Source organism: Mustela nigripes, chromosome 6 (genome assembly GCF_022355385.1).
Source record: "Mustela nigripes isolate SB6536 chromosome 6, MUSNIG.SB6536, whole genome shotgun sequence".
Classification (NCBI taxonomy): Eukaryota; Metazoa; Chordata; class Mammalia; order Carnivora; family Mustelidae; genus Mustela; species Mustela nigripes.
In genome coordinates this window covers 130,462,511-130,481,239 of record NC_081562.1, presented here as the reverse complement: position 1 = coordinate 130,481,239, position 18,729 = coordinate 130,462,511, and the positions used below count along the sequence as shown (strand labels likewise).

Sequence of the window (18,729 nt, the reverse complement as noted above, 5' to 3'; positions counted from 1 at the left end):
GCCACTAACTGCATATAGCTTTTGAGCACGTAATGTGTAATGAGTATAACTGAGGAACTGGATTTTTCATTTGGTTTCATTTTAATTAATTTACATATAAATAGCCACATGATTCTTACACCTTTGCCACTATACATATTATAGTTAATTGTTCCCTTTTCATTTCATTCTCCCCCCCAAAACTCTGGCGTCCCTAAAGACACCTAATACTTTGTACCTTTTCTGACACGGAGCAGCTTCCTTCATTCTCTCTGGGAGAGTTTACAGGTGTTCACTGTCAGTGCTGATGCTAATAGTCCTGTTGATCGCTCCCTTCTTTTTTAAAAAACACCTATTAACTGAAAACCTATTAAACAAACTGCTTTAATAGACTCTGTGAGGAATTCATGACACACCTCGTGCGCTTGGGTTCCTGGCTTCGCGTTCTCTGGCGTGCGGCAGATCGAGAGCTGCAGAGGTTGCACGCTTGACAAGAGTCTCTGTGAAACCACAGCTGTGTTAGTGACTTTGTTCAGTGAGTTCACCCTTATCAATATTAAATTTGAAAACAGCTAAGCTGAAGAGTTCTTAATGGTCTACGATGCCAACTCTGCTAACGCGGTAAATTAAATATAAATCTTAAGCTCTGAGCCTATTTAATATGGATCCCATTGGTATTTACTCTTAATATGCTATTAAAATACATTAACACTGGTGATGTACTGAATGACAGTTTGACAGCTTGATAGTCTGATGGGGCTTGTGTATCTCTTGTACTACTAAGGTTAAAGCTCTGGTTTGCATATTTACAAGCTTGGAACGTGCTGAAACTCTAGCAGGGATCTAACATTTAATTCTGGTTGAGGAACCTAAATAATCCCTTCCCATAGGATCTAATCAGACACTTCCATTAGACTTTTCATTCCTCAGTTACCTGTCTTGCTTATCAGAGTTTAGGGGAGTGTGTTAGTAGAGTCTAAAATGAAGTGGACAGAATTTTCTTGATGAAGTGGTGTCAGTTAAATAGACTAAAAGAACGTGTGCCACATTGGAACAGAGGATGTTTGCTCTTTTAAGCTAGACAACGTTTTAAAAGTGCATTTAAAAATTATTTGACTTCATGGGTGCCTGGGTGACTCAGCCAGTTTGATTCTGGCTCAGGTCATCATCTCAGGGTCATGAAATCAAGCCCTTTTTTGGGCTCCATGCTCAGTGGGGAGTCTACTTGAGATCCTTTATCTTTCTCTCTGCCCCACATCCTGCTCACACTCTCTCTCAAATCTATTAATTAATTGTGTCATTGATTGATTGATTGTGTTAACATTAGTCACCATAAAATATGTCCTTAGTTTTTGATGCGGTGTTTCAAGAGTCATTGTTTATGTACGATACCCAGTGCTCCATGCAATACCTCCCCTCCTTAATACCCACCACAAGGCTCACCCTCAGTTTGTTTCTCAGAGTCCACAGTCTCTCATGGTTCGTCTCCCCCTCCGATTTCCCCCAAATCACTTTTCCTTTCCTTCTCCTAATGTCTTCCTTTTTATTCCTTATGCTCCACAAGTAAGTGAAACCATATGATAATTGACTTTCTCTGCGTGACTTATTTCACTCAGCATAATCTCCTCCAGTCCCATCTATGTTGATGCAAAAGTTGGGTATTCATCCTTTCTGATGACTGAGTAATATTCCATTGTATATATGGACCATATTTTCTTTATCTGTTTATCTGCTGAAGGGCATCTCGACTCTTTCCACAGTTTGGCTCTTTTGAACATTGCTACTATGAACTTTGAGGTACATATGGCCTGTCTTTTCACTACATCTGTGTCATTGGGGTAAATACCAGTGCAGTTGCTGGGTAATAGGGTAGCTCTATTTTTAATTTTTTGAGGAACCTCCATACTGTTTTCCAAAGTGGTTGCACCAACTTATATTCCTACCAAAATGTAAGAGGGTTCCCTTTTCCTGTCCCAACATTTGCTGTTTCCTGCCTTGTTAATCTTTGCCATTCTAACTGGTGTGAGATGGTATCTCAATGTGGTTTTGACTTGAATCTCCCTGATGGCTAATGATGATGAACATTTTTTTATGTGTCTGCTAGCCATTTGTATGTCTTCATTGGAGAAGTGTCTTTTCATGTCATCTGCCCATTTTTTGACATGATTATCTGTTTTCTGGGTATTGAGTTTGTGAAGTTCTTTATAGATCTTGGATATTAGCCCTTTGTCTGTAGTGTCATTCGCAAATGTCTTCTCCCATTCCGTGGATTGCCTCTTTGTTTTGTTGACTGTTTCCAATGCTGTGCAGTTATTTAAAAGAAAAAAAAAGTTTTTTTGACTTGAATTTCCACCAAAATTGGTACCAAGCATAAAATAAATGGGGGAGACTGTAGATGCACTAGTATCTGTCCATGTAACAAAACTAGCAGTGAAGGAAAAATCCCAAGAATTTAAAATACAGTGCAGGTGAAAAGGAATCACTTTGAATCCCAAGAAAAAGATTTTACTTCTGAGAGGCCTCATCTCTGAATTGTGTTTTCTTAGAGAGTCCTAATGCTGCACTTTTCAAAGACATTATGAGAAGGCTATGTGTCCGAACTTGTTTTTAAGGTGATTTTGTAGACATATTTTATAGAGTGAATCATCCAGCCATTGAGGGAATGAATCCCTGCCTCTCACAGTATCTGATACTTAGTAAATGCTCAGTAAAATATTGCTTCAATAAATGAGACTCCTGAATTTCATGCTTTAGCTATTGCTGTCAGCACTTAAAATAATTCTTTACTTTTTTTTTTTAACTCATTTAGTTAAGTGCTCAAACACTTAGATTGTCATCCCTGATAATGACTAAGAGGTGAAATGATCACACCCCCCCCCAGGTTGTTTTCTTACTTAAATTATGAACCAACAGTTTTATTTGAGTTCCCAAGTTTTTTGATAGTGTCCCCAAGAGAGGGAATTAATGAAAAGTACTCAGTACAGTTTTCTTTTACCTGAGAAAAAAATTTTTCAGGAAAATATCATTATTATTATTTTTTGGTTTGATGTTTGAGACATCAAAGAGAGTATATAAGTAAAACCCAATTTTTGTACACTAAGAATATGTAACTCCCAAGATTTATAAGAAGCAAGAGAGAAAGGCCCTTCCATAGAAGGAAAGACCATAGAAACTAATGTGGAAGCAGACTGATACCACCCATGGTGTGAACAAATACGTGTTACGTGTCCTCAGTGCTGACGTCCCATTTCTTAGACCTCTTGATGGCATGTGTTAAAAATACCAGTCAGTAGAGCCGCCTTGAGCCTTTTCTTTAAGGGGAGAATGCAAAGGCAGGCAAAAGACATACTTAGCATATTCTGGCTTGCATATTTGGAAGAAAGGAGACTTGAGAATATATATATATATATATATATATATATATATAAAGATTTTATTGATTTATTTGAGAGAGAATGAGTGAGAAGAGAGCATGAGAGAGGAAAAGGTCAGAGGGAGAAGCAGACTCCCCAAGGAGCTGGGAGCTCGATGCTGGATTGATCCTGGAAGTCCAGGATCCTGACCTGAGCCAAAGGCAGTCACTCAACCAACTGAGCCACCCAGGCACCCAAGATTATATTTAACAGCAGAATGATTTGTGGTATTTTTAATGATAGAAAAGCTGTTGGAGACCAGCAAATGAAATATTCATGTCATTCAAAAACATTTCCAACAGGTGCGATTTTGGTATCATTTGTCCCAGCATTCACATCTCTCGGTTTTTACAAGAACATCCCTGGATGGGGATTTGCAAAAGCAAGGTGATCTCATTGGAATCTCCAAATCTCAGTGGACACAAGCAAAAATCAGTCTCCTTGTGAAGGCTGGAGAATCTACTCTACCTTTTCAGGTAAGCAAGCACATAAGAAATGAATACAGCTCAACAGAAGATGCTAACTCAATACTATTTTTCTTAGAGAACAATGTAACACATATATAGCACATATTTCCCATAGATTGATCAGATATTGAAAAAAACAAGCACATTCACAGTCCGGGATGAGGACAGATGTTACACTGAGCGCTCAGAAATTATAATTTTTCATTTTAGAGTTCCGAATTTAATTATATAGAAGGAATTGCGTGGACACTTAGCAAAATTGGAGATAAGAATCGAATAGGAGGAAGAGAAAACAATCGAATAGGATGGCAGAGAGAAAAGTAATTTAATAAGAAAATGTTTATTTTTTAAGTGAGAATGGCAGATTATATAAGATGGTGAAAAAACCTGGCTTGCACTCTGCTTGCCTTTTAATTCTGATGCCTTATTTTCTGCTGCCCATTAATACCGAGATTTTGTATCAATCTTTTCTGTCATTTTCTTGGCTCATAATAAAAGGAGACAACTGTAGATAATCAAATTGGTGCCCAAACTTCCATCCTCCTGGATATGGCCTTCCTCTGGATGACAACTGAAAAGAGAGATTTTAGAAACTAGATTGGATGATAGAATATAGCAGAAAACACAGCCTTTGGAGTTAGGTGGTCTGAGTTCTGATCTCTGCTCAGCGCATGGGTTACTAAGTGACTCCAAATTATATTTTTGAGCTTCACATTTCCCTATCTGTGAAAACCACGGAGATACTAAAAGCAATGCTTCAGGGGAGTCTGAGTATTAAAGGTATAGCTAAAATGGTGGCCATAAACATGGGCTCTGGAGTCTGGGGTTCAAGCCAGGTTGTGTCATCATGGGGAAGTTGCTTAATCCCTATGCACTTGTTACTTCTTCTGTTAAATAGGAGGGGAGGGTCATTGTTGGGGGTTAGGAGCCCTCATGGTAATGTTCCTCATTGGCCCTCATCTCTGAACAAGTTCAGATAAATATAGAAGTCAAACAACAAAATATTTTAGAGGAGATGCTTTTAGAATCTGCATCCATATGCAGAATACAGAGATTTTTCCAGAAAGCAGTGAACTGTGCCAGAGAAATCCAGGACTCACATGTTGGGGGGAAACCTATGACTATTAGCCAGAGCTGTTGTCAGAGTTTAAGTGTCCAAGAGTGGGAGTTATTCTTCTAACATCACTAATCAGTTATATCCTCCTGTCTATGGGAGAGAGTGAGGTCAATTATAGCAGTGTTTCTACAGGGGGAAGTTCCTGCCCATTAGAAGTAGGAGGAGTAGAGAATAAATATGGACTCTTGTCAGTATTCTTTTCTTTCTAGAACTGTTGTGAAGGTTGGAAAATTTATATATGTAAACCACATAAGTAAAGATAGTCTGGCATAGAGTGAACACACAAAGTTAACTCTTATTATTGCTGTGATTATCAATTGGACATTATCTGGGAATAGTAGACACTCAGTAAATATTAGTATTCTTTATTTTGAAAAGGAGTCTCCTCTTGACCAGAACTCTCGGCTCAGTCATTAGAAGCTATGTCACTCAGGTCTCTTAAGCTCCCTGATTTTCAAGGATCACATTTATGAATCTGTTCCCATATCTAATGGACAAAAGTACTGTGAATCTAGTAACTCTTAATAGGACAGCAGTAAAGGCCAGTTATGGGATCACATAAGTGCCAATCTCCATTACATGTGACAGGACAAAAACAATCAGAACGGTCTGTTCTCTTGTTTCATTTATTTATATTCTGTACGATGTGATTTTCATTAGGTTTGCTTTTAGTTAGAATGAAACTTACCATGAAGTTCTTTCTCAGTCCATTGTTAATTCCCATTACTGGGAATTAAACAGAATGTCCTTCTCCACACAAAAAGCCTGCATGTGAATAATCATTCATGATTTCCTTGTAATTACCCAAACTTAGAAACATTCCAAGATGTTCTTCAGTAGGTGAATGGATAAATACACTGTGTTCCCTCCAGAAAATGGAATATCATTCCGTGCTAAAAATAAATGAGCTATCAAGTCATGAAAAGACATGGGGGATCCTCAGGTCCATATACTAAGTGAGAGCAGCAAACCCGAAAAGGCTACTGTCTCCCTCAGTGCACCTATATGGCATTCCAGAAAAGGCAAAACTAGGAAGACAATTAAAAGATCAGTGGTTGCCAAGTCTGGGGGTGCTGGGAAACAGGAGGGATGAACAGATAGAGCAGAGAGGATTTTTAAGGCAGTAAAAATACTCTGTATGATAATATGATGATGGATAAATGTTATACGTCGGTCCAAGTACACAGAATGTTCAACATCAAGAAGGGACCATAATGTAGACAGTGGACTTTGGGTGATTATGAGGTTCATCATTTATAACTCATGTCCCACTGTGGTGGGAGATTGTTTGTTTGTTTTTTGTTTTTCTCAGAGGCTGGGGGGTGGAGGGAGAGGTAGAGAGACTCCTGAGCAGGCTTAAGCCTAGTGCACAGCCTGATGCGGGTCTCGATCTCATGACCCTGAGATCATGACCTGAGCTGAAATCAAGAGTCAGATGCTCAACCAGGGAGCCACCCAGGCACCTTGGGAGATGTTGATAACGAGGAAGCTGTGCATATGATGGGGCAGAAGGTACAGGAGAAAACGACACCTTCTCCTCAGTTTTGCAGTGAACCTAAAATTGCTCTAAGAGTCTTAATGAAAAACAAAACTAAACCAGATTGTCTCCTGTTAGAACCAGTTATTTAAGAAACGTTTTGGGTTGAAACACATGCCGTTCCTGTTTGGGCCTGCAGGCTCTCATTAACCGATCACCATTACTGAAGGGATTGAGCACGGAGCCCTTTTCTTTTCCCTTTATTTAGCATTTCTTCCTCGGGGTTCTGTTTTGAGTTTTGCTTTGTTTTGCTGTGAAAAGTGAGCCTGATCTTTATTATCTGGGGCATATGAACTGGTTTGTAGGGTGACTAGTGGTTTGATAGGATTTTGTAATTGGGCAGCAGTGGATTTGTGATGTTTTTGGATTTGTGATGAATGGTTCCGGGTTCTTGCTAGATCTTCTTTTGCCCCGGAGGACCGTTTAGTCTCTGCCTCTGTCCTCCTTAATTCCGTTACTTGCCTCAGTATATTTTAGAAACTGCAAGTAGAAAAGAGTAAGAATTTCCTCCGATTTCATCAAGAAGCCCATTGTAGGTCCACAATCTCTAACCAACAATTTGGAAAGTTAAAATTTGGAGAATGGTAAGCTTTTGAAAAACAATTTGGAGGCAAAACTTAACCTCCCCTGCACCTGTGTGATGTGTTCAGGCCGCTCGTTCCGTGAGATGCTGGATTAGAGAGTGCCGCTTCTGGAATACACACGCTAAGTGGTAGATGGACATTCTCAACTCTGAACTAGTCAAATTTCAAAACCCAGCTGGCCCCAGAGGCTTTGGGAAGGGATGCGGTCCCGTGTCCACATTCTGGAGTGAATCAGTCCCGAATTTATGTACACACACACGTACACGCTACATAAATACACACAGTCACATGTACACATGGTAGATTTTATTACATTATTATTACATATATATTAAATATTTCAAACAAGTAGAAAATACAGAGGCAGCTCTCCTGTATTTGTACCTCAGAATGAACTGTGAGCATTCTGCTTGCTTATAACATGATACCTGTTTGCATATGAAGATACAGCTTTTGTTCTCTTTGCACCCATTTCTATTCCTTTTCTTGTCCTCTGCTGGGAAAAAAAAATTGCAGATCTTATGTTGGCTTTAGCCTGATTTCTGTAAATGCTTATTGGGAAACGTGGAATTCTGCGTGAGGATTCTAGCTAGAATTCTAGCTAGGTGCAATTCTCCTTTATTCTTTTAGCCACAATTCCAACAGATACTGTACCTATAAATAGTCACTTTAGCTTTTTAAAATATTCAGATATTTAAAGTTTACATTCTTGGGAAGGGGCTTCTTTGCCACTTTAGTAGACTGAGTCCTTTAAGAGTTACCTGAGTCATCCGTGGACTGTCCTTCAAAGTGACTGAACTCTGAACGTACATATACAGCCTCTCTCAATCCAAACACTGGAAATGAGAAAGGCATCAACCCATATGACCTCTGTGTCCCCTTGTAGCCATGAACTCTTGATGCAGTGTCGTCCTTTTGATGTCTCTTGTAGACCTCCCAAATCGCTTTGAGTTTCTTAGGAAATAAACATCCTTAGGTAGGTAGGGCTTTTTTCCCTCCCTGGTGGAAAAGGATAAGGCTTCCTCTTTATTCCATAAGAACAGCAAATTAATACCATTTCCATAGTGTCTCCCTTTCCTGTATGTTTTTTTATGGAAAGAATATAAGTCAAGTAGTTAATAGTGTTCTTTTTAATCTGTTTTAACTTGGCTCGCTCATTGGATATGTTGAGTTTTTAAAGACAGGTACTCCTTTTCAATTTCTTCTTCCTCTAATTGCTGTTCTTAGTTTTACTATCTAAAGGTGGTTCTTTTTCTGAATACTGTCCATTGATTTCCAGCTGATGTACTTTTTTCAGGTTTCCTATTAATATGTAATTGTATCATATTTTAGACTTCATTTTGAAAAGACTCTTTTGTGAAATTTTCCACAATGATGGATACCGTGTTCATTCTTTATCAGTCAATGATATAAATCAATAACAATTTCCTGACATTATTTGAAGATTCAGTGAAGGGCAAGATTTATAATACAATAGTAAAAGCTGGTGTAGTCTCTATGAAGTTACAACCTCCTCAGCCTTCTTAATTTAGGGCTGCACTGAATATTGTTCTACCAGACAGCTCTGGTCTGTAGCATCTGCTAAAGGCCAGTTAGCTTTTCATTTTATTCTACCAGCGCAATGCAGCCTAATCCTTAATGGCTCTGGTTACCTATCTCGTTTATGAGATAGATGACCTTTAACCAGTTACTTCACCTCTGGAGCTTCTGTTTCTTTTGCTTTAACATGAGAATGAAAATAGCACATCTTCACAGGGTTAGAACAAATGAATGTGCTTCGTATGCAGTAAGCTTTAAATAATGTTTGTGATTGCTCTTATTATTGATTCCATCATTCAAAAATTACTGTATTCCTATTTATCTTATATTATCTACTTTCCCCATTGCCTCTTAGATTTCTTTTTTGTTGTTGCTGTTCTTACTCCTTTTTTTAAAAAACAAGATAACAAAGAACCAAAATCTAAATGTGCTAGTTGAGTATTTCTCTGGAAAGGCTTACCTTGGTTTTTCAGATATACAAAGTAATCACTGGAATATAACCAACATTTCTTTAAGTTGTTTGGTTCCTGAAAGCAAAAATTAGAAATGATTTTGCTTTTCCAGGGATTAATATGATATCACTGAATAATACAAATATCAGCAAGATCCTAAGCAGTAGTTTTAGAAGGGGGAGACTTTTGCATATAACTTAGAATTTAAATTCTCAGTTTTTCTTGAGAATCTTAAAAAATGAGGTTTTCACTTCTCCTTCATTCGTGGTTGAAATACCCATGGTTGGGGCGCCTGGGTGGCTCAGTGGGTTAAGCCGCTGCCTTCGGCTCGGGTCATGATCTCAGGGTCCTGGGATCGAGTCCCGCATCGGGCTCTCTGCTCAGCAGGGAGCCTGCTTCCTCCTCTCTCTCTCTGCCTGCCTCTCTGCCTACTTGTGATCTCTGTCTGTCAAGTAAATAAATAAAATCTTTAAAAAAAAAAAACAAAAACTAAAATGACTTGCAGTTGAAAGCAAACCAGATTAGCTTTAAAACAGTAGCGGAAAAATGAAGATACCTCTTTCCTTCAGTTTTGCTTTGTTGGTGTATAGAGTTTAAAATAAATGCAATATAGAACTCAAAAGACAACAAGATTATATTATAAGTATTCCTTTATTTTTTGTGGATATATAAGAATGCTTACTCTTACTCTAAACAATTGTCATTCAAGTACAACTAATGGCAGAAGACTATAGAATACTTAAGAATGCTCCTTCAAACTACAGTGTACCCATAAATCAGTTGGTCATAAAACTATAGATCTTGGCTAGTTCGATATGTTTTTGAATTTTTAAAGGTTTCCTTTAAGTTTTTCCTTTCTGAAGGCAGTGTATCCATCCATTCTGCAATACCCTTACATGGCTGTAAAGTTATCCTACCATACCTGGGAAAATATTAAAGAAGGAAAAGAAGGCGATGGTGTTGGTGAACAATCTTTTGCAAAATTATTTAGATAACACTTGTAGAAGACGCTGAAGTCAGGCAAGAGGGAAGCTTATAAGAATCGCACATTTTACTTATCACCCATACCTGAAATGAAACTCAAGTATTTTTACTCAAGACCGTATAGGGGCATGGACATTTTTATGAAGATTGGTGGAGCATAGTGTTGGAAAGACTCATCAATCCATGCAAAACGTAGGTCAGGATGGGGAGGACATCAGGGGCATTGTTGGGTTGTGATAGACGTGCTCTGGGTCCTCGCAAACCTATATTGAGCTTCTATCCTATACCAAGAGATTCAGTGAAGAATAAAATGTGATGATTTCCCTCAAGAAGCTTAGTGCTTTGGGTAAGAAATACTATGTATTTCTTTATGTATAATATACATACATACATACATAAATACATAATATAATTATGTATTTCTTTATATATAATACTGTTGCACTGTAATTATAATGTGAATAGAGGTATAAACAAAGAGTTGTTACAAGGATTGAAGAATGTGTTCTTTAGAAGGTAGATAATTTCTCAGCAGGAATTTCTTTAAAAATGTTCTGTTTTTTTCTTGTTAGAAGAATGATCTACTGAAAGTTCTGCCAGGGATTAACAGTTGTAAGCCTGTCTCTTCATACATTAAGACTGTTACCGAATGTACATGGTTTTAAGAACTTTATATGAACTCTGTAAAAATCAAAACCAGTCTAAGAGGTCAGTATTGTTAGCTTGCGGACTTTCTTAACAGTTAGTGTCCATTCAGGCGATGGAAACCACACTAGTGGTTTCAAATTACTAGACCACACTAGTAATTTGAACAAGAAAAATGTAATGAAAAGAATTACGTAATTTGAAAAAGTGGTTACCTACAAAAGAAATAAAAGAACAGTAAAGAAAGGAATGGCAAATGCGGGGACCAACTACTACTTCTAGTGCTGAGACAGACAATCCAAGGAAGGAATTGGTTTGAATGAGTGCACCCCACTCCCCATATCCCAACAGTGAGATTTAAACTTTAGTGGAAAAAAATTAAAAAAAAAAAAAAACTTTATTGGAGAGGGTGTTACTGGGACCCACTGGAAGGTAGAAAAATTTGCTGGGATGAGCTAGATTTGGTTAATAGCTCATGGGCCAAGGGAGAAATTATCCACCAGGATATCTGCAAAACTCACTGAAGGGGCACTGTAACTGGGTTGTTTTAAATTGTTGGCAGTCACAGGGCAAAAGCAAAAACAAACAAGCAAACAAACCAACCTAAGTATTTTGGAACCACAAAGAGAAGCTTCCAGAAGCTTCCTATTCTACTGTGTTTTGTGGTATCCATCCTATGCTGTCTACTAACAAAGCCAAACATTGTATGAGCTACTCAGAAATGTTTACAGAGTCCAGCATGGGAGGGAAGTGTGGACTTGGATTTGAGACTAATAAATTTATTTATGTATTTATGTATTTATTTTAAAGACTTTATTCATTTTTAATGTACTTTTTTTTTTTGTAAAGACTTTATTTATTTCACAGACGGAGATCACAAGTAGGCAGAGAGGCAGGCAGAGTAGGAGGGGGAAGCAGGCTCCCTGCCGAGCAGAGGGCCAATGCTGGGCTCTATCCCAGGACCCTGAGATCATGACCTGATCTGAAGGCAGAGGCTTTAATCCACTGAGCCACTCAGGTGCCCCGAGACTAATAAATTTTATAAAGCGCATCTTTGCCTAATGTCAGGTCCATAAATGACGGAACCCCATATTGAATCTAGGCTGTCAGCCTCCCTACTCCACATTCTTAGCACACATCACACAGCCCTTTCATCCTCTCAGAGTCATGATTAAATTGAGACAAGCCAGAGATAAAGACTTCACTTTTGGAGGAGATATCATGCCCTTAGGCCCCTAGGACGTCAAATGGTCATTTTCCAAGGGTCATTTATCATTAGAATGGTAAATGCTATCTACAGGTCTGATGTTCTTTTTTCCCCCTTCAGTTGTATTGAGAAATAATTGACATGCATCATGGTAGAATTTTAGGGCATAACACTTGAGGGTTTGATTTTCATATATCGTGAAATGAATACCACTGTGGGCTCAGCTAACATCCATCTTCTTGTACAGATGCACTGAAAAGAAAGGAAAAAAAAAAAAAGGAAAACAATATTCTCTTTGTGATAAGAAAGCTGAGGATTTACTTTCATAAGAACTTCTGTATATATCATACAGCAGGGTTAGCTGTGGTCCTCCCATTGTGCTTACATCCCTAGTACTTACTTATCTTATAATTGGAAAGTTTGTATATTTTGATCACCTTCTTCCAGTTCTTCTCCTGTCCCCCTTCAGCCTCCACCTCTGGTAACCACAAGTCTAATGTCTTTTTCTGTGAGTTTGTTTGTATTAGAGTCTACGTATAAGTGAGATCATTTAGTATTGATCTCTCTCTGACTTATTTCACTTAGCATCATGTCTTCAAGATCCATCCATGGTGTTGCAAATGGTAGGTTTTCTTTTTTGTTATGAAAGAATAATATTCCATTGTTTATACTTATATACATGTGTGTGTATGTGTATGGATACCATTACTTTTTTATCCCTTAACTCACTGATAGACACGTAGGTTGTTTCTGGGTCTTGGTTATTGTAAATAATGCTGAGATGAACATAGGGGTACAGATACCTTTTTGAGTTAACGTTTTTGTTTCCTTCAAGTGTATTCCCGGAGGTGGAATTGTTGGATCATGTGGTAGTCTTAGTTTTAGTTTTTTGAGGATCCTCCATACTGTTTTCCATATTGGTTGCACCAATTTTTGTTCCTACCACAGTGTACAGGGATTACCTTTTCTCCACATCCTTGCCAATATTTGTTTTCATTTTTTGGTAGTAGCCATTCCAACAGTTGTGAAGTGATATTGTGCCTTTAATTTGTGTTTCCCTAATGACCAATAATGTTGAATGTCTTTTCATGTATTTGTTGGCCTTTTATATACCTTCTTTGGAGAAATGTCTATTCATGTACTTTGCCCATTTTTTAATAGGGTTATTTGTTTTTTGCTCTTGAGCTTTATGGGTTCTTTGTAATTTGCAGGAGATAAACTTATCTCCTTTATGAATATTTTTTTGCAGGTAGTCTTTTAACCTTATGGATGATTTCTTTAGAGTGCAGAAAGTTTTTAGTTTACTGTAGTCCTATGGCATTATTTATTACTTATTTTTGCTTTAGTTGCTTTTGTGTTAGGTGTTAATATTTAAAAAATGATCCCCAAGACCCATGTTAGGGAAATTTAGTCTTGTGTTTTATTTTTGGAGTTTCGTGTTTCAGAATTATGTCTTCATCCATTTTTGATTAATTTTTGTGAGTGATGTAAAATATGGGTCCACTTTCATTCTTTCACATGTGAATATCTAATAATCCCAGAATCATTTATTGAAGAGATTGTGTTTTCTTTAGAGTATTCTTGTCTTCCCTCTCAAATATTAGTTGATTGTATATGTTTGGGTCTATTTCTGGGTTTTCTGTTCTTTGCATGGGTCTCTTTGTTTTTGTGCCAGTACCATACTATTTTGGTGACTGGAGCTTTATAGTTTGGCTTGAAACTGGGAAGTGTGATGCTTCTTGCTTTGTTCTTTTTTCTCAGGATTTCTTTGCCTATTTGAGTTTTTTGTTGTTTGTTTGTTTGTTTGTTTCTTTTATTCCACATAAAGTTTTGGAGTGTTTTTCCTACTTCTGATAAAAAAACAAAACAGCAAAAAACCCCAAACCAAACCAACAAACAAAACCTATGGAATTTTGACTCTATAGATGGCTTTGGGTAGTATTGACATTTTAAGAGTATCAATGTTTTCAATGCACAGCTTCATTTATTTGCAGCTTCCTGGATGGCTTTCAACAATGCCTTATAGATTTCGGGATAGAGATCTTTCACCTTATCAGTTAAATTTATTCCTAAGTATTTTATTTTTTTGATGTAATTGTAAAGTGGGATAAGTTTCTTTATTTTTCCAGAAAATTTGTTGTTAGTGTGTAGAAACCCTATTGACTTTCGTATGTTGATTTCGTATCCTGCAACTTTACTGAATTTGTTGGTTAGCCCAGCAGGCTTTTGGTTGAGTTTTTAGGATTTTTCTCTATTTAAGGACATGTTATCTGCAAATAGAGACCATGCATCTTCTTTTTGAATTCTGATGGCTTTTGATTCTTTTTCTTTACTGATTGCTCTAGCTAGGGCTTTCAGTACTATATTGAATAGGAGTGGTGAGAATGAACACCTGATCTTGTTTCTGATCTTGGAGGAAAAGCTTTCAAGCCTTTGACTATTGAATGTGATGTGTGATGTTAGCTGTGGACTTGTCATAAATGGTCTCTATTATATTGAGACATGTTACTTCCATACCTTATTTGTTAATTGTTTTATTCGTGAATGACAGTTGGATTTTGTCAAATGCTTTTTTTCTCTTGAGATGATCATAGGATTTTTCATTCTATTAATGTGAGGTATTGCATTGATCCATTTCCGTATTCTGACCCATCCTTTTGTCCCAGGATAATTTCCAGTTGACTATGGTGAATGATCCTTTCAATGGCTGCTGAATTTTTTGCTAAAATTTTGTTGAGAATTTTTGCCTCTGTATTTATCAGGATACTAGCCTGTAGTTTTCTTTTCTTGTAGTATTTTTTTCTGATTTTGTTATCAAGATAATGCTGGCCTCTTAAAATGAATTTGGGAGTGTTTCCTCCTCATTGATTTTATGGGAGAGTTTGAGAAGTATTGTTGTTAATTCTTTTTTAAATGTTTGGTAAAATTCACTAGTGAAGCTATCTGGTCCGGGACTTTTCTTCTTTAGGGCATTTTCTTTTTTTTTTTTTTTTAATTCAACAAATTTATTGAGCACCTTTTATGTGCCAGGTATGAACATTGAACAAAATGACAAAAACTCTTTGCCGTAGTAGAATTTACGTTTAAGTAGTGGAATGTAGACAATAACAAAAGAAATAAGTAAAATGTTTACAGTATTGAGAAAAATTAATCACATAATGGTAAAGGGGAGATGATGTGAGGAGGGAGGTTGTAACTTGAAAAAATCATTTATTTTAAAAAATTCCATTGTAATTAACACACAGTGTTATATTAGTTTCAGGTATACAATATAGTGATTCAACAATTCTATACATTGCGTAGTGCTCATCGTGATGAAAGTGCTCTTAATCTGCTTCACCCATTTCTTCCCATCCTACAACCCATCTCCTCTCTGGCAACCACCAGTTTTTCTGTATTTAAAAGTCTGTTTTAGGTTTGTCTCTTTTTTTTGTTGTTTCGTTTCTTAAATTCTACATGAGTGAAATTATATGGGATTTGTCTTTCTCTGACTGACTGGCTTAATTTAGCATTATAGTCTCTAAGATCCATCCATGTTTTTGCAAATGGCAAGATTTCATTCTTTTTTTTTTTATGGCTGAGTAATAGTCCTGTGTGTGTGTGTGTGTGTGTGTGTGTGTGTCTTTTGGTATCAGTGTGCTTTGATTTCCTATCAGGTTTTATGTGTGTGTGTGTGTGTGTGTCTTTTGGTATCAGTGTGCTTTGATTTCCTATCAGGTTTTATGTAATTACTATAGGAGTTTCTTAGTAGTTACAATGAGGCTTACATAATATATCTTCAACTTAAAACACCTCATTTTAAACTGATAACTTTATTTTATAAATAAAATTTATAAACCTTACACTTTTACCTCTTTTCCTCCCTTTTGGTTATTGCTGATACAATGTGCGTATTTTACATTGTGTAATTAATAACAGATTATAATAGCTACAGTCATTTTCACCACATTTTTTAAACTTAAGGTAGAATTTTAAGTGAATTCACCAACATATTACCATATTGCATAAATATTGCTTATCTGTGACTCTATGTTTACCATTACCAGTGAGATTTACGCTTTTTATGATGATGATTAGTATTCTATTTTTGATAATTTTCAGTGTCTTCTCTTTCAGATTACTGATTGTCTCTTCTGCATGGTTGAGTCTACTTTTGACATTTTCTGTTGAATTCTTCAGTTTAGTTATTTTACCTTTTAACTTTAAGGATTATGTTTGGATTTTTTTTAATGGTTGCCATTTCAAAGTTCTCATTTTATTATGCACTGTTTTCCTAATTTCATTTAGCTTTCTGTGTGTGTGTGTGTGTCTGTGTGTGTGTGTGTGTGTTTCATAGTTCACTAACTTTCTTAAGGGGATTATTTTGAATTCTTTCTCACAGTTCCTAGATCTCCATTTCTTAAGGTTTAGGTTTTGGAAATTTTATTAGTCTACTTTGGTTGTGTCCCATTTACCTGAGTTTTTGTGATCTTTGATTCCTCATGTTGGTACCTGTACATTTAAGTAATTGGGCTCCATTTCTAGACTTTACAGGTTTGGTTTGGCAGAGACATTTCTTCACCATTCAGCCAATTTCAGTTTCTGGGCATGTGCTGGGAATATCTGGGCAAATGGGACCAGCTGTTGTGGTCTTCTCTTGGGTGAGGCAACTGTTTAAGCTTTAAGGTCAGGGATGGGACGTGTTCCGGTGGCAAGAGCAATTGGATAGGACTTCTGGCTTGGTTGCCTATGAGAGGTTACAGGATGGGCATCACAGCTTTCTTTTTGCTTTGGTCAGCTTCTCTGGTTGGATAGGCTGATGGCTGCATTCAACAGTGAGCAGGGCTATGAATTAGATTCCCTCTCTAGGTGCAGTGGGAGCATCAACTAAAGCCCGTAAAGTTCTTTGTAGTCTGAACTCAGGCTGACCCACAGTCTCAAGTTCCCTGGCCAAACAGGGCCACTGTCTTTGCAAACTTCAGCTCTTCCTACTTCTCAGCTTGACTGTGTTGGGTCACATAGCTTTTAGGAGTTTTCTCCAGTCCTTTTTGTCAGATGGGCCTGGAAGACACTCTCCACAGAAGGGGCTGTGATTCAGCTCCCTCCCTGAGCTTAGGCAAACTTGGCTCTGTGGTCAACAGAATTCATTTGAGGATCTGAATAAATAAGATCTGTATTCTGCCAAGTTCCTTGGTCAGAGTTTGTACCCATCTTGGTTCTGATAATGAGCAAAGCAACCAGTTGATATTATTACTTGGGCATAGTAGGTGTGAACTTGGTCTGCCAGTTTGTGTGCTGGTTGTTGCAAGCTTCCCTCCACTTCTCTGTCCCAGTTTGATTCCCAGTGGTTGAACCTCATAGTTTTCCTGCAATCTCTGTGCAGGTATGAGATCAGAGTAGGGGCTCCCACAAAGTACCCACAGTGCTGAGTTGGGGGTGCTGGTTGTTTCCCTTAGACTCTCTTTTCTTCCCTTGGGGAAGAAATGGAAGTTCACGGGAGACCTCAGTGGGTGCTATGCTTGCCTGGGGTGGGTAGGAGGCATTAGTGAGGTCAGTGTGTATGTAGCCACTTCTCTTCCTACGTAGTTTCTCCGAGGTGCAGGGGTTACTTCAGCCTCACCCCCATGTTCTAGGAGTCTCTCAGTGGTGTCTTGTTCTTGAAGAGGGGACTGAAGTCAGGAATAAGCTATGTTTTTTGTTCGTTTTGTTTTTCTTGAGAGGGGACTGAAGTCAGGAATAAGCTATGCTGCCATCTTGGTGATGTCATTCCTCATGTTCTTTTTTTTTTTTTTTTAAATAAAAAGATTATAATTTCCCATTAGTAATTATTTGTTTAATCATATTATATTTCATAAGATAGTTTTATAGACATGAAAAGAGGTTAGGAGACCACAATTTGGCAATGGACCCTCATCATAGTGAATTGAATTAAAAAATTAGTAAATGAGCTCCAGATTTCTAAAATCTTTATTTTTATTTCTTTGCCTGCTTTTTTTTTTTTTTTTGGCAGAGTTAATTTTATACTGTGAATCTATTTTATTGATAGAAATTCTTTTTCTTTACCCCATTTTTATGAACCTGTGCATTAAAAATTCTGGTATTGAGTTGAGATGAGGTAAGGACATTAAAGAGTTGAGTGGAGTAAGAGTAAGGGTCTTTGTCTGTTTTGCAGCAAAGGGAGAGAAGCCAGTGGAATTTAGGCTGAGAGTCTGGCAGTGGACTGACTAGCATATCATTTTCCCCACAGAGAACCTTAACTGCTTGACAAAACAGGCGTTTCCTATGAGGAGAAAAACACAATACCACCCTCAGGATTTCTGTTTATGAATATTGGTATTCTAGAATTTCAGATATTTAATATTTTTAATGCAATTTATTCTAATTTTGTCATTTTTTATAAGCATCTCTAACACAATTTGATTTCTTTTTCTTTTAGATGAGACTGTTACTTACCCTCAGAGATTTATTAAACTTACCATGGATTTAGGTTTTCGGTGCCTCTAAAATATTTTCAAACGTTTTAGAAAAAAATATGAAATATATGGCTTAACACAATTTTGGCAAGAAAAAAGTTAATATTTTTTAAAAAATTGGGAATGTTAAAAATAGAGATTATAGCACTTGCAGATTATTTGAGAATCTTAGATTATTTAATGGAATGTTTCTTTATAATACAAAACTACAACTACTTTAATCGTATTTTATGAGAACACTGTCTTCCTGCCATCCTGCCCCTCTCCTTTTTTCACTAAGGGTCACTGTGTTAAAAAAAAATGGTCATACCAGCAAAGTAGAAGTGTTTTAATTTCTCTGTGCTTCAAGTGCC

The 18,729-nt window shown here is 37.2% G+C and overlaps 1 protein-coding gene across 1 annotated transcript in view; it reads left to right on the top strand.

The window, feature by feature from the left end:
* The window catches only part of MALRD1 (MAM and LDL receptor class A domain containing 1), a 751,478-nt gene that overhangs the window by 109,742 nt on the left and 623,007 nt on the right, over window positions 1-18,729 (top strand). Inside the window, 2 exon segments of the mRNA XM_059404562.1 lie at window positions 3,695-3,868; window positions 9,869-9,896. Coding sequence (XP_059260545.1) covers window positions 3,695-3,868; window positions 9,869-9,896 — 202 coding nt within the window.